This window comes from Hyperoodon ampullatus, assembly GCF_949752795.1.
Source record: "Hyperoodon ampullatus genome assembly, chromosome: 11".
In the NCBI taxonomy this organism is placed as follows: Eukaryota; Metazoa; Chordata; class Mammalia; order Artiodactyla; family Ziphiidae; genus Hyperoodon; species Hyperoodon ampullatus.
In genome coordinates, this window is record NC_136924.1 from 76112891 (window position 1) to 76128545 (window position 15655).

General features: G+C 39.4%; 1 protein-coding gene across 10 annotated transcripts in view; it reads right to left on the reverse strand.

Moving 5' to 3' along the window:
* Positions 1-15655, reverse strand: part of BICD1 (BICD cargo adaptor 1) — a gene marked incomplete at both ends in the record, with an annotated part of 207485 nt that overhangs the window by 112903 nt on the left and 78927 nt on the right. For all 10 annotated transcript variants that reach the window (XM_079715428.1, XM_079715426.1, XM_079715427.1 and 7 more), the window contains one exon: positions 2332-2544. In XM_079715428.1, coding sequence (XP_079571554.1) covers positions 2332-2544 — 213 coding nt within the window. The remainder of the gene's footprint in view (positions 1-2331; positions 2545-15655) is intronic.

Below are 15655 nucleotides of genomic sequence, written 5' to 3' on the forward strand. Positions count from 1 at the left end.
TTTTTTTTTTTTTTTTTTTTGCGGTACGTGGGCCTCTTACTGCTGTGGCCTCTCCCGTTGTGGAGCACAGGCTCCGGACGCGCAGGCTCAGTGGCCATGGTTCACGGGCCCAGCCGCTCCACGGCATGTGGGATCTTCCCGGACCGGGGCACAAACCTGTGTCCCCTGCATCGGCAGGCGGACTCTCAACCACTGAGCCACCAGGGAAGCCCCCATCCTCATTCTTAATAATCAACTCCTGCTGCTTATCATCAATCTATTCCTTGGAAACTGCACTCAAGCATGGCATATGTAAGTGAGGATGCTCCATCAATCTCCACTGTCTCGCCCCAAGATGAAAACATCTGTGGTACCCTTTCCTCAACCTTTGCTGTTCTTTCCTCAGCTGCAACTGCCGCGCACAGTGGGGTTGTGTAGCTTTCAGAGGATCCATCCAGTTGGTAATCAAGACTGCTTGACTCATTGATTGCAGTCCTTATACACAAACCACCTGCATGTGGGTGCCCATGGCCCTCAGGTTGCCCATATCACAGCCTCTCTGCCAACTTGCCATGTGAACCTGCTGCCCACGGATGCTGAGGCCTCTGCCTGTGGATGTTCTGGGCTTTGCTTAATCCAAGAAGGTGGCCTATGGCACTATATGACCTTGAGTCCACTTGGAGGAGGAGGTCTGGTACTCCAAAGGATAAGCAAGTGATGACCCAGCACATACAGATGCATCAAATGAAGAACTGGAGATGGGCTTTGTTTTTTAACAATCATTTGCAGTGGAGGGAAATGAGGCAGGGCATCCTGAAAACTCTCATGTTCTTTTTGGTACCCAACACTAAATTCCCCTTGGTTGGCTCCTTTCCTTGTCTCCAGAGTCATATCTGGGGCATGTGCAAAGACAATGAACTAGGTAAAGCAGAAATCTTACTGTCAATATTCACTGAGTTCATTGTAATATGGACACAGGCAAATGTAAATTATTGATTAAATTCCAGTAAATTTTGAACAACTTATATGTTATAATAAAGAAACTTTATTTCTAATATGTCACTAATGTCAAGAGAAACGTATCAGTGGATTACTTTGGTTATATTTCACAATATCAAACAATTTTTTCATCTGACCTTTTTCTATTAACAAAATGCTCAGTTAGGGACTTCCCTGGTGGCACAGTGGTTAAGAGTCCATCTGCCAATGCAGGGGACATAGGTTCGATCTCTGGTCTGGGAAGATCCCACATGCCACGGAGCAACTAAGCCCATGCGCCACAACTAATGAGCGTGCGCTCTAGAGCCTGCGAGCCACAACTACTGAGTCCATCAGCCACAACTACTGAGCCCATCAGCCACAATTACTGAAGCCCGCGTGCCTAGAGGCCATGCTCCGCAACAAGAGAAGCCACCGCAATGAGAAGCCCGCGCACCACAACGAAGAGTAGCCCCCGCTCGCTGCAACTAGAGAAAGCCCACGTGCAGCAACAAGACCCAACGCAGCCAAAAATAAATTTAAAAAAAAAATCGCTCAGTTAATGAGCCCACTTGGTAGTGGACCCGGTATTTGTTTGTCAACCTCCACTGCACTGGTGTAGGAATTAGAGGAAATCTGCACCTCTTCTACAGCTTTCTTAATCAAAAAATGGAGTGAACGGCTTAATATGAAGTTTTCAAAAATGCTCTTAAAAGGGTTTGGTGGATGAAGCTGCTTTTGGCTATTTCTGTCCCCAACATTACCTCCTTCCCCCAGGACAGAATGACTCTGCCACTCTGAAACCATCTGGCATATGACGCTGCTACGTGAAAAGCTGAAGGGAAAGAGTGAGTCCAGGGAGGGCCCGGGGACTGAAGAAGGCTCAGTCCAGCCATAATTTGCTGCTTGTCTACAGCCAGAAAAAGAGTTTATGGTTCTGCATCACCAGACTCGTAAGACCCCTCAGAACACTCCCCCAGAATCTCTCTCCCCAGTGAGGAGAGTCCTGTGCTAACACCACATTCACAGTTCCTCTCCACACTGTATTGAAACAGGTAAAGGGGAGGAAGTGACCTTAGGGTCGCTGTATTTTTTAAACACCTCTGCAGAAATAGCAAGGCCAATTCCCAAGTACTCAATACATAAAGACTTTAATTCTTAACGAACAATAAGAGAGAGAAAAGCTCATCTCAGAACAAGCTGTCATTTCACTAAAAAAGCAGAAAAATTGCTAGCATCGGCATCGAGTGCTTCTTGTTTAATACAGCTCCTCTGATTAGAGAAAAAGTTTTATTCCTCTCTCCTAGGAAGAATTTCATCTTACTTCTCTCTCCCACTGCTCTCTCACAGGGAATATGTTTGTTGTTTGTTTACCTCCTTCAGATCCTGCACGACGGCTGTAAGCCTCTCATTTTCTGCCTGCACGTTGGCCACCACAGCCCGGCTCTGTTTCAGTTCGTTCTGCATCTCCAAGATCTTCCCCAGATAGTAAGCTTCCTTTGATGCTGACTCCTGCAGAAGTGTTTCCTCCCGAGTCTCTCCATCCTCAGCAACCTTACGGTGGATGGAGAAGGACTGCCCAAATGCCTGCAGAGGATTTGGAAAGAAAAAGAGCACACAGTGAAATGCACCACTGCACTATTCAACAGACTTGGGAACATGATTTGTTTTACTTTGTGTAAAAGAAAAGGTATTCTGCAAGACTTCCAGAAGCAAAAAATACATAGTTCATCTAACAGGCTAGCAGCTCTCATTGACACTTGAAATAATTCAAATTCAATTAAGGAGAAAGAAAAATTTTAAGTATCTTGCTAAAATATATATATAACAGGTTAAAACTTGAAAAACGTTGCTGCTTGTTTTATGTTACCATTTTTTAGACAAATCTTTTTAAGGAATAGACAGTTCAGTGCTAATGAGCCCTTCAAAATTCATATTCTCATTTTCATTCCAGGAAAAATCCCAAAAAAATTTTTCAAGAAAGAAAATAAGTTTCATTAGCTTTCTAATACATTAGTGGTAAGAATATACCAATTATGAACAATATCCTTAAGAGAGAAAAATCACCAAACAGCTTTCAAACTGCCTGGTACCACAAAAAGACATTCAAATGCAATCAACGTATAAGAAAACATATCTATGGAAAAAGAAATATGGAAAAATAAGCCAGAAAGTAATGAAATTGGTAAGCTACGGGGGGTGAGTGGGAATGGGGTAGAGAGAATGAGGGAATGAAATGCTATACAAGGGATCACATTTCATAGGAGTCACACTTTTCTGAGAATGCCTTTTCATATCGCTCTGACTCTTAAAACTACAGTAAGGTTTCACATACCTCCCAAATAAATAATAATGAAAATCAGCCTCTATGTGTCCAGGTACCCAAAAGGAACACAAATAGTAACAAATGAACCCAGCTGTACTGCAAATGAAGAACAGGACCACACCGAAATGTTGAGAAGAAAAGATCTAAACTGATTTGGGAAATCTGTATTTTTGCTATACACAGTAAAGCTAAAAACAAAAAGAACTGTACCCAAACACTATAGTATAGTTAGTAAATTTGTTTCTCACAGGGATTATGGAATCACAATTCTGAAACTTCTTTACATGTATACTAGGGCTGAGGAAATAAGTAAATATATTATGGATAATGAAAGACAGGTTTCTCCCTGTTGGAGAAAGGCATTACAAATAAGGAAAGGGAGAAGTCTAGAAGGAAACTAGTGGTACTGGGTTGTAATTAGAATTATCAGGATAGTCTTAATAGGGAGATAGACAGGTCGATAGATGGAGAGAGAAAGGTGCTTGTGTGTGTGTGTGTGTGTGTGTGTGTGTGTGTGTATACAGATTTCCTAGCTCTGTCAGCAAACCCTGCAGCCAAATTTTGTTTCTAAATATCAATCTCCAATTAAAAGAACTAGGGCTCTTTGAAGAAATGATGGAGTCTCTCACTGGAGCAAAACGAACTTGGTGCATCATTTGGTGCCAAAGAGTAAGTAACAAAATGCTTTTAAAAAAATTATGTGGGGCTTCCCTGGTGGCGCAGTGGTTGAGAGTCCGCCTGCCGACGCAGGGGACACGGGTTCGTGCCCCGGTCCAGGAAGATCCCACATGCCGCGGAGCGGCTGGGTCCGTGCGCCATGGCCGCTGAGCCTGCGCGTCCGGAGCCTGTGCTCCTCAACGGGAGAGGCCACAACAGTGAGAGGGCCGCGTACCTCAAAAAAAAAAAAAAAAATGTTGTGGATATGTCAAAGGACACAAGAGCCTACAAGAAGGGGCTCCCAAGGGCCAAATCTGGGATAATTTGGGGAAACAAAATAGTTATAGTAATGAATTATAATCCATAGAATAAAATAAATATTCATGAGCCCACATTGATATAATAACTGAATAAATAAGAGAAGGAATAGCTCTTCTTTACAGTAGGATTCAAATCATTTAATTCTAATAGAAATCAAATACATCAGCATTACTTGACGTCAGCATATTACTTGGCAAACACCAAGTAATAATAGTTGCAGGTAAAGATTATCAGTGGAATATAAAATAATAGGCAAAAACTATGATGAGAGACAGGATATTTGCATAGTCTTAAAGCATGTCCTCACAAGATATTTATTAATTCCAATGGGAAAAATAGTAACTGTGCAGTGGGGTACCCTGGCAGACCTTAACTAAGTGACCAAAAGTTAGCTCAGCAGCAACAAGACATACTAACATCGTGTACCCTCTGATATAACACACTGAGGGGAGAACAGCGTCACTTCTGTGGTATTTCTGCCAAAAATGAGTAAGCCAATTCTTACTATAAGAAAACATCAAGCAAACCCAAATGGGAACATTCTACAGAATTATTGGCCAGGACTCTTCGAAAGTATTAAAGTCAGGAGAAATAGAGGAAGACTCCTCCAGACTAGATGAGACTAAGAAAATATGACAATTAAATGCAGAATGGGATCCTGGATTGGACTCTGACCTGAAAAAAAGACTTTAGGACAATTGGCAAAACTGAAATACATTCTTTTTTTTTTTTTAAGCAGAGGTCTTCTTAGAAGCCCATATGATTTAAATTTATTTACTTATTTATTTATTTATGGCTGTGTTGGGTCTTTGTTTCTGTGCAAGGGCTTTCTCTAGTTGTGGCAAGCGGGGGCCACTCTTCATTGCAGTGCGCAGGCCTCTCACTATCGCGGCCTCTCTTGTTGCGGAGCACAGGCTCCGGACGCACAGGCTCAGTAGTTGTGGCTCACGGGCCTAGTTGCTCCGCGGCATGTGGGATCTTGCCAGACCAGGGCTCGAACCCATGTCCCCTGCATTGGCAGGCAGATTCTCAACCACTGCGCCACCAGGGAAGCCCTTTTCTTTCTTTTTTGATGTGGACCATTTTAAAAGTCTTTATTGAATTTGTTACAATATGGCTCCCTGCATTGGAAGGTGAAGTCTTAACCACTGGACCACCAGGGAAGTCCCGAAATACATTCTTTATATTGGATAATAATATTGTAGCAATGTCAGTTTCTGGTTTCCATAACTGTACTATAGTTATGTAAGATGTTAACATCTGGGGAAGCTGTGTAAAGGGTACATGAAATTCAGTGTAGTATTTTTGCAACTTTTTCTATGTCTAGAGTTATTTCAAAATAAAAAGTTAGGTAAATAAATGTAGTCTTTGCCCTCAAGGATTTGATAGATTTGATAAAATACTGGGACATACAGTTATAAAGAACATGTGTACTTGAACACCAAAGGGTCACTATTCAATTAGAAGTGCTATGGCTTTATGATGTGATATACATTTTAAAATTTTAAGTGTCATAAAATGATGCTTCTGGACTATGTACAGGTCATAAAGAAACAAGGCTGGAATTAACCTCTGAAACTCAGTTTCACACTTGTTACAAACTTGAAGGCAGAAAAGTTTTGTGTTAATCATTAAAAGGGACATCATAAAGTTAGGTGGAGACAGCATGATTTAGTGATTTTAAAGACAATCTGGTATTCATCTCCAAATTATACTACAGAAACAGAAAATTAAAAAATTAATAACCTACAAGCCTATGTCTCAATAAACTATCTTTCTTAGAATCTCTACATGGATCAAAATCAACAGATGATTCCTAAACATCAACAGAGAAAGAAATATTTCAGTATTGTTCATCTATACAGAGCAGAATACTCTTGGTGTTTGGCTTGCTCAGTCTCAGGACAGAAAGAAATTCTTATTTGAGTAGCCAAGCTTCTACATGTGATAATAAGCATATAAGATTTATGAACAGACGAAAAATTGTCTTTGGAAGTGATGTTTACCTTGCTTTTCTATCAGTGATGATCAGATTCTGTGAGGTCAATTCTGAATTCATTACCCATTAAAAAATCTTTGGAGGGGAGACATCCGGCAGCACATCTCCCCATGGTGACCTGGTTACGTCTTCAGTAGACCCTCACACTGGCAAAGGAACCCTGACTATCATACTTAAGTATTAGTAAAATTTCAAATTAGCATGAACTGTGTGTCAAGCACGACAACTTGCTTCTTTTTCACAACTACTTTCCCACATCTATGTAACAGAAAACTTTCACAGGGCCATTTTCTTAACTCTGCCTGAGTAAGATCAACAGACTAAGGCAACCTATGGTTCTCACATTACTCTCAGCACACAGGCAATGCTCTCTTGGTGGCTAAAACAACCCCTAATGTCTTAATAGCAAGTGAATTTATCTTTCCACTCTTGATGTAAAGTTTTAAGAATTGTACTCTGGATCCTGCACCAAAGGAAATAAAAAATTTCAGACATATACACAGAATAGATCTTCAAAGTAGAGTCAAGAATTGAAATTGAAAATATTAACATTTTGATGAATCCTTAATTCATATTTATTGCAGCTCAGAAAACTTAACTGAACATAGGGGTTTCCAAAGTTAGTCATTATTTTTATGAGGAACATGGCCCTTCACTGGACCTGATTTGAAAGTATGCAAGGTTATCCAAGGACATTTACCATAGTGCTTTTTTTTTTTTTTTTTAACTTGAAATAGAAAAATAATACCAATCCAGCACAGGCTACAGATGCCCCATGATCTGCATTTGCAAATCCACTGAGAACTAACACTACAGAAAATATCTGCATTTTAGAAAGGGAGGGTGAAGGAGGAAACACTCCTACTTTACCCAATTCCTAATGTTGGTAACTGGAATTGGGCATGACAGCCAACTGTCAACTATCACTTGGCTAATTGTTGAAGCTGATTTACCAGACCTGTCTGGCTCTGCCGGGTACCTCCCTCCTCCACCACCATTCCAAGTATCTCCTAACAAAGCTGGACTCAAGAGACGAGACACAATCTTTTCCAAGGCTATTGAAGCTGCACACTTGGCAGAAATCACAAAACTAGCTTTGCTGTCTATTTATAGGCAAACCTCGGGCAGTCATGCTTCTAGTTATATTTTGTTCAGACAGCAAATTCCTTTTAGGCACTGCAATCATTTCATGAATAAGTTTTATTTGAAATTAATTGAGGTAAACTGACATTTCTATACAATTTTAGAATGTATTATGATTTCTATCATGTGTGTAGCTATAATTGCACAATTATCACCTTTAATATATTCCATCACAATGTATCACAGTTGCTTTCAGTTACATGCCAGTGTAAGTCCATTTAGCTATATAATAAGCACCTTTCTTTCTCATTCTACTCACAGGACTTCTTAATCCCAAGAAAATTGGTATTTTTTTACCTTCATGTTCAGGACAATATGCTAACTGTTAAGTGGAATTTTCATGCTTATTATCCTTCACAATATGAAAGACAAAAGTTCGGCTAGTATATTTAATAATATCAAATTATCTTTAAAATATGATCCTTGGTTACAGAATCTTCATTCCTTCATCTTAAAAATTGTGACAGAACAGTATACTAGGTCACTCGAGGACATTAGACAAAATATTCTTATTTGAAATACTAAAATTTATTCATTCGTTTGTTCATTCACTCAGTAAGTATTTACAGAGAACTGTAACAGGCACTGCTTTAGACCCTGAGGATTTAGCAATATTCTAGAAAAAAATCTCTGCCTTTGGGAGCATTCTAGTGGAACATAAATCAATAAGTATGTAGCATAATGTTGGAAAAGTTCTGAAAAGAAAATGAAATCCAGAGTAAGAGTATAAAACAGCACTGCCCAATAGAACTTTCTACAATGATATATCTGTATTGTCCAGTATGGTAACCACTGTCCACGTGTGGCTATTGAGCTCTTGAAATGTGGCAATATGACCAAAGAATTAAATTTTTGTTTTTATGTAATGTAATCAATGTTAATTGTCACATATGGCTAGTGGCCTCCATGTTGGACAGCGCAGGGATAGGCAGGTGTGGACAGAGGGAGCCTCATTTAGAGAGGACGATCAGAGAAGGGGGTGACCTTCGAGTAGAGACCCGAACAAAGGAGGGGGTGAGCCAGAACCTGGCCTTTCCCCAGAGGAGCAAAGCTAAACTGAAGTGTTGCTAAGCAAGAATTACAGCATAGCCATGGCGTGTCTTTAAAGACGTATCTGAGGCAGTTCCTTAAAGTCTCCACTACAGCACTAAGAGCTGAGTGCTCCAGGGAATATTTAGACATAATTTAACTTGGAGGAAGGAAAGGGTTGTCAAATGGCCTGTCACTAAAACCCATCCTCCCCAAGGAACTACTTTATCTTCTTTGAACATATAATAAAAATCATTTGACCAATTGTATTTCTCTGTTGCCTCAGCTGCCAGGAAATTCAGCGTTAAATGCTCTGTAGCAATGAACTAAAATATCTTAAGTTTCTGGTATAACTATCTCCTGTTTTCTCTATACTCTTGAGGTGTATTTACCCCTACTGTATTGGTTTCTTTTATTTTAATCTGCTTCAAATACTTTTGGAGTAGAAAGGATATAAGGTATAATCCCATCAATGGTTTAAATGATGTTTAATTACCATTTGTTTTAAATGAAGTCTTAAGGAAAGTCCAAGTTAAAGAATGAAGTTTGAGAGTTTAAGAGGACTAAAAGCTCTACTAAGGATTCATTCTTATTCTGAGGAAAACAATGAGTCCAAAGGACCTCATAAAGCACACACACAAAAAATAGGAATAAACTAGCTAAACTTGTTTGAACTGGCTAAGAAACATTTCCCAAACCACCATATTCCAGCAGCAAAGTGTCTTAGAGGGTACAGTCCAATTAGAAAAGAAGGGATCATTGTAAGTGAGACAATCCAAAAGTAACCAGCTGGGAGAAATCCGTTTCCATGACTCACATGGCTCAAACCTTTTTAGGAGCCATAAGGTTTCCCTGACAGAATGAAGCCTGATCCTTGAAAGGCACAGGTACCCATAAGAGGCAAAAGAGGTTAAAGACATGGGCTCCTGAGCTGGACCAACTCTGCCACTTACTCATTGTTTAACAATGAAGAAGTTACTTAACACTCTGTGCCTCAGTGTTCTCATCTGTAAAATGGGGATAATAATTTCTATCTGATAGTGTTGTTGTGAGGATTAGAGAAAATCTGTGTATCACTTGGAGCAGTTCTTGGTACAAATACAGTAAGTTCACTGTAAGTATTGGCTATTAATTGTGGGAAAAAGATGAGCTTTGGAATCAAATGTATTTGGGTTTAAATCTGCCTCCTCTGCAATCTTTGGCAAGGTTTTGAATTTCTATGTCTCAGTTACCAAATGTGGAAAATGCATAATAATGTCTACCTTAAAAAAGTAAAAACAGACTAGGTCTAAAAGGTAAGGATATCAGATAAGAGGTATAAATAAAATCCACAGTAAATGCTTATTAATATCAGTCCCCACCCTCTCTCCCCACCCAACACTGACAGGCTGCTGCGTCCCTGTGTGAAGGTTCTCCCAGGCCTGTGCATGACTCAGCAGGCCGTTCACCTCTCCATGGAGAGCAGCTGCCCACACATTTCTGAAACACTGAACCTCTTACCAGAAAGGGAACTCTGATGTATCTTTTTTCTTATTAAGCCATTAAAAATGTAAAAAGACAAAACACAGAAATTTCTCAAGGCATAGGCCTTAAGGTTGATTTTATCAAAGAATTCCATTTTATCTTCTCTTAGTGAGAATTTTCAACTCTTTCTTAACTTGCCCCATTTTTTTTTCTGGCTTTTTTAACCTAACTCCTACCCAGTTATACATTCCATCCATCTTGGAAACATAGGCTATTTCATTTACCAATTTTTGATTCTGATTTTTCATTCTGTAAACCATTTTTCATTTATCACAAAAATTAAAAACATGCATTTTTAACTTGATGTGACTGACCATAGGTGTTTTTAAACATCTACCACATATCCTTAACTGATTTAATCATCATATTACAGGGCTACAAGGCATCATTCTAATAAATAACATACCATATTTTCTATACTTCTTAACTAAATATTCTATGATAGTTTGGTTTAATGCCCCTGATTTTTCCAAATGTAATACCTAATAGCCTATCATTCAAATATATATTTACTTAAAGCCTGGATTTTTTTCTATCCTTGATGGTTCATAATTGGTACCTTCTGTCTTGCTTAACAAACTCTTTTTTCAACTGTTCAGAGATTTTTCTAAATTTTGTTGTTATATATTGAATATACACAGAGAAAATTTATAACAAAATATAAGCACAAAAAATAACATCAAAATGAATTTCTGTAGTTTAAGAAATAGACCATGACCCATTAGCCTCAAAAGCTTCTGTCTACCCATCCTATCTCCCTCGCTGCACCCCAACCCCTCCCCAAGTAAGCACTATCCTAAATTTTGTATTTACCATTTTCCTGCTTTTCTTTATAGTTTACCATATATGTATGAATTTGTAAATAACATTATTTAATATGGTTTGTTTTTAAAATTTGTATAATGGAATCATTCCATAGGCATTCTTTGGCAATTTGCTTTTTAAACTCAACTTTAAATTTCTACAATTTATCCATTTTGATTAGTGTAGCTACCGTTTATCTATTTTTATTGTTATAAAGTAGTCTTCTGAATAAATATATACCCCATTTTAATAATCCATTCTCCTAACAATGGATGATTGGATCCACTGCATCCAGTTTTTTGCACATCTCCCTGGCTAGTACTTCTCAAAATACATTTTGTGAAGAAACAGTTTTATGTCCAATCCTTGGTGGACTAACACTTTTGCAAAATACAATAAAAATGGGTTACTGTAAGCATACGTCTACAACATGACCCAGCCATTTCATTCCATATGGATTTGTACACAAATGTTCACAGCTTTATTTGTAATAGTCAAAACTGAAAACAACTGAAATGTCCATCAACAGGTGAATGGATAAAAAAAATGTGGTATATTCATACAATGGAATACTACTCAGAAATAAAAAGGAATCTACTACTGATACATACAACATGGTTGAATCGTAAAATAATTATGCTGAGAAAAATAAGTCAGTCAAGAGTACATACTGTAAGATTCCATTTATGTGAAATTCTAGACAATGTAAACTTATCTACAGTGACAGAAAGCAGATGAGTGGTTACCCTGGAGAGGGTGTGTGTGTGTGTGTGTGTGTGTGTCTGTGTAGGTGGGGAGCTTGAGGAAGCAGTATGGAGGTGAAAAAGGAAGGATTATGATGGGGCACAACAACATTTTAGGCACTGATGGATAAGTTCATTATTTTGGTCACGATAATAATTTCACAAATTATACTTATGTCAAAATTCATCAAATTGTACACTTTAAATATGTGCAGTTTGTTGTATGTCAATTATACTTCAATAAAACCGTGTAAATAGTAAATTACTAGAAAAATATTAGAAGAAAACCACAAAATATAAGCTCCAATGATTTTTAAAGACTTTTTTTAGAGCAGTTTTTTTGTTTGTTTGTTTTTTGCAGTGTGCAGGCCTCTCACTGTTGTGGCCTCCCCCGTCGCGGAGCACAGGCTCTGGACACGCGGGCCCAGTGGCCATGGCTCACGGGCCCAGCTGCTCCGCGTTATGCGGGATCCTCCCGGACTGGGGCACGAACCCGTGTCCCCTACATCGGCAGGCGGACTCCCAACCACTGCGCCACCAGGGAAGCCCTAGAGCAGTTTTAGGTACACAGCAAAATTGAGAGGAAAGTACGGAGATTTCCCATATACTCCCTGCCCACACACATGCATAGCCTCCCCCACCAGAGAGGTACTTTTGCTACAATTGATGAACCTACATTGACACATCATAATCACTCAAACTCCAGTTTACATTAGGGTTCACTCTTGGTGTGGTACGTTCTGTGGATTTGGACATAGCCATAATGACATGTGTCTACCATTATAGTATCATATGGAGTAGTTTCACTGCCCTAAAAACTCTCTGTGCTCTGCCTATTTATTCCCACCCTCCAATCCCCTGCCAACTACTGACTTTTTCACGGTCTCCAGAACTTTGCCTCTTCCAAAATGTCATATAGTTGGAATCATACAGTATGGAGTCTTCTCAGATTGGCTTCTTTCATTTAGTAATATGCATTTAAGGTTCCTCTATGTCTTTTCTTGGCTTGGTCTCCCACTTACTTTTAGCACTGAATAGTATTCCATTGTCTGGATGTACCACAGTTTAGTTGTCCATTCACCTTACTGAAGGACATCCTTGGTTGCTTCCAAGTTTTGGCAGTTATGAACAAAGCTGTTACAAACATCCGTATGCAGGTTTTTGTGTGGATATAAGTTTTCAACTCCTCTGGGTAAATGCCAAGGATCATGATTAATGGATCATATGGTAAGAGTATGTTTAGTTTTGTAAGACACCACCAAACTGTCATCCAAAATAGCTGTAGCATTTTGCATTCCCACCAGCAATGAATGAGAGTTCATGTTGCTCCATATCCTCAGCAGAATCCAATTATCCAACTTTTTATTATTAGATTTAACAGACAGAAAATTATATTTCAATAAATTTAACCAGAACAAACGTAACATAGGGGTAAAAAAAGATTACAAAAACTGTACCATTATTCACTGAACATGTGATTAATATAAACTACATCTTGACGAAGACCTGTAGGAAATAATGTGCAAGCCAGTGCTGGTCCCCAGATACACTTTGAATAGCACTATCCTCAGTCACATGTGTAAGAGTTTCCCTAGCAGTGCTTCTCAGCTCTAGGGGCCATTAGAATCACCTGGGAAGTTTTTAAAAACAAAGACACACAGACTCCAACTCCAAATATTCTGAGTTAACTAATTTGGGACAGAGATTCTCAAACATTCTTGGTTCAAGATCCACCTGATGTCTCAAAACTTTTTTAATGGCACTCCCAGGACAAAAGAAATACCAAACAATTCCATTTTCTAAATAGTTCCAAACAACTCACTAAGTCTTTATGTCCAAATAATGTACTAGCTGTCTGAAAAACTAATGTGCAAAAATTGAAAGAAAAAGTATTTTAATTTCATTCTTAAGTAACCACAATTACTTCGAATGGGATAGGTGCACCTGTTAGGCTCTGTACAGCTTCTCAAACCCTGCCATTTTCATTTCCTGTTCCACATTGATTTTCCTATGGTTTCCTATCTGCTTTTTATTAGAGCAACCACTGAAAAATCTAGCTTTGCAAAATATTGCATAATAGAAAAGAATGGAGCAAGTCTAACAAGGAAACTGTGAACTGAACTATCTTGAGTTAGTAGTTCACACAGTGTCCAGCAGATGCCAAGTATCACAGTGTTCCCTCGAATATGCAAAATACCCACGGTCCTCTGTGGGTGTGTGGTGGTGCCCCTGAGCACCTACGTATACAATTTGGTAACCACACGTCTGGGATAAGGCCTATTTCTGACATGCTCATTTTTAGATTCTAACATAAGGAAGGGTTGAGAACCACTGCCCTAAGGTGTGGGCCAGGAGCTGAATGACTAGGCTATAGATCACACACAGCATCAACACTTCCTGACAAGACTGCAGGGTTGGGCTTCCCTGGTGGCACAGTGGTTGAGAGTCCGCCTGCCGATGCAGGGGACACGGGTTCGTGCCCCGGTCCGGGAAGATCCCACATGCCGCGGAGCGGCTGGTCCCGTGAACCATGGCCGCTGAGCCTGCGCGTCGGAGACTGTGCTCCGCAACGGGAGAGGCCACAACAGTGAGAGGCCCACGTATCGCAAAAAAAAAAAAAAAAGACTGTAGGGTTCTCCAGGGTTCTCTGCCTGCCCCTCCTTTACATTGATGTCGAGTGCCAAGTTAGCCATAAATCATACTGACATTACTGTGCCTGTTCTCCAGTTCTCTGCCCTGATTCACACTGCCACCAACAGTGTCTAAGAGTTCCTGTTGTTCCACATTCTTACTTGACTTTTTGACTTTAAAGTTTTTCCCACTCTGGGGAGTGGGAAATAGTATCCTCTGGTGGTTTTAATTTGCATTTTCCTGATTACTAATGAAGCTAAGCATTTTCATATTTTTATTGGCCATTCACATTTCCATTTCTGTGTAATTTCTATTAAAGGCTTTTTTCATTTTTCTACAGAGTGCTTTTTACCCCCTTTAATAACTTGTCAGCTATACGCATGGCAAATATCTCCCCCTAGTATTTATGCCTTGATTTTTCACTCATTTTACAGTATCTTTTGATGAAGTGGGGTCTCACTGTCTAAAGGATGGTTTCCTGTTTCCTTATTATTTGTCAGTTATATGTATGTCAAATACTTTCTCCCAGTTCATGGCTTCTGCCTCTCCCAACTCTTTTAGTGATGTCTTTTGATGAAGTAATGTCCTTGATTTTAAGGTAGTCCAATGACCAATCTCTTGCTTTCTGGCTACCACTTTTTGTGTCTCATTTAATACCCTTCTCTCCTCCAAGGTCGTAAAACTATTCTATATTTTCTCCCATAAGTTTAAAAGTTTTGCCTTTCATGTTTATGTCTCTTAATCCACCTGAAATTGACTTCTGTGTATGAAATGAAGTCCAGATCTACTTTATTTTATATATGAATAATCAATTTCCCTGGCACCATTTAATGAACTGCCCCTCCTTTACACTGATGTCGAGTGCCAAGTTAGCCATACATCATACTGACATAACTGTGCCTGTTTCTAGGCTATCCCATAATGCTCCATTGATATTCATAAGGTATTGAGGTGAGGAGCAGTCCCCTGAGAAAGAAGGGGTACCTTGCATCAACAAAACCTTATTCATTAAGTTATTTAAACCTTGAAATATCTCCATCAAACAGGATGCTGCTTCTAAAGTACACTAACGGCAATCTATTAAATGAAAACACCATACTTCCTAGAAAAGGAGCAAATCCATACTGATTTTGAAATTTAGTCAGTGAATACATAAAACCTAGGGTTTTTTTCCTTTTTGTAAGTAATATATGTGATTATTAAAGAAAATATAGTTAATACCAAAAAGCAGAAAAAGAAAAAAAAATTACCCACTGCACCCCACCTCCACAATGTAGGCAAGTTCAGGACGTCCAAATCTTTGCCCACCATTGCCTACCAGGCCCTTGAGGTCCTGAACACTTGTTCTGACTCATCAGGGTTTGGGCCTCAAGCTAGGATCTGGTCTTCTACCCTCATGAATTTGGCTCAACCAAAAGGACTGCATTTGCCCAGGCTGGCAGCCACCCATGTTCCCTCTCCCTTGGCCCTCCTGGTGTTCCTAGTTTTTCTTTTTGTTGCTAGAGTGAGACATACCCTAAG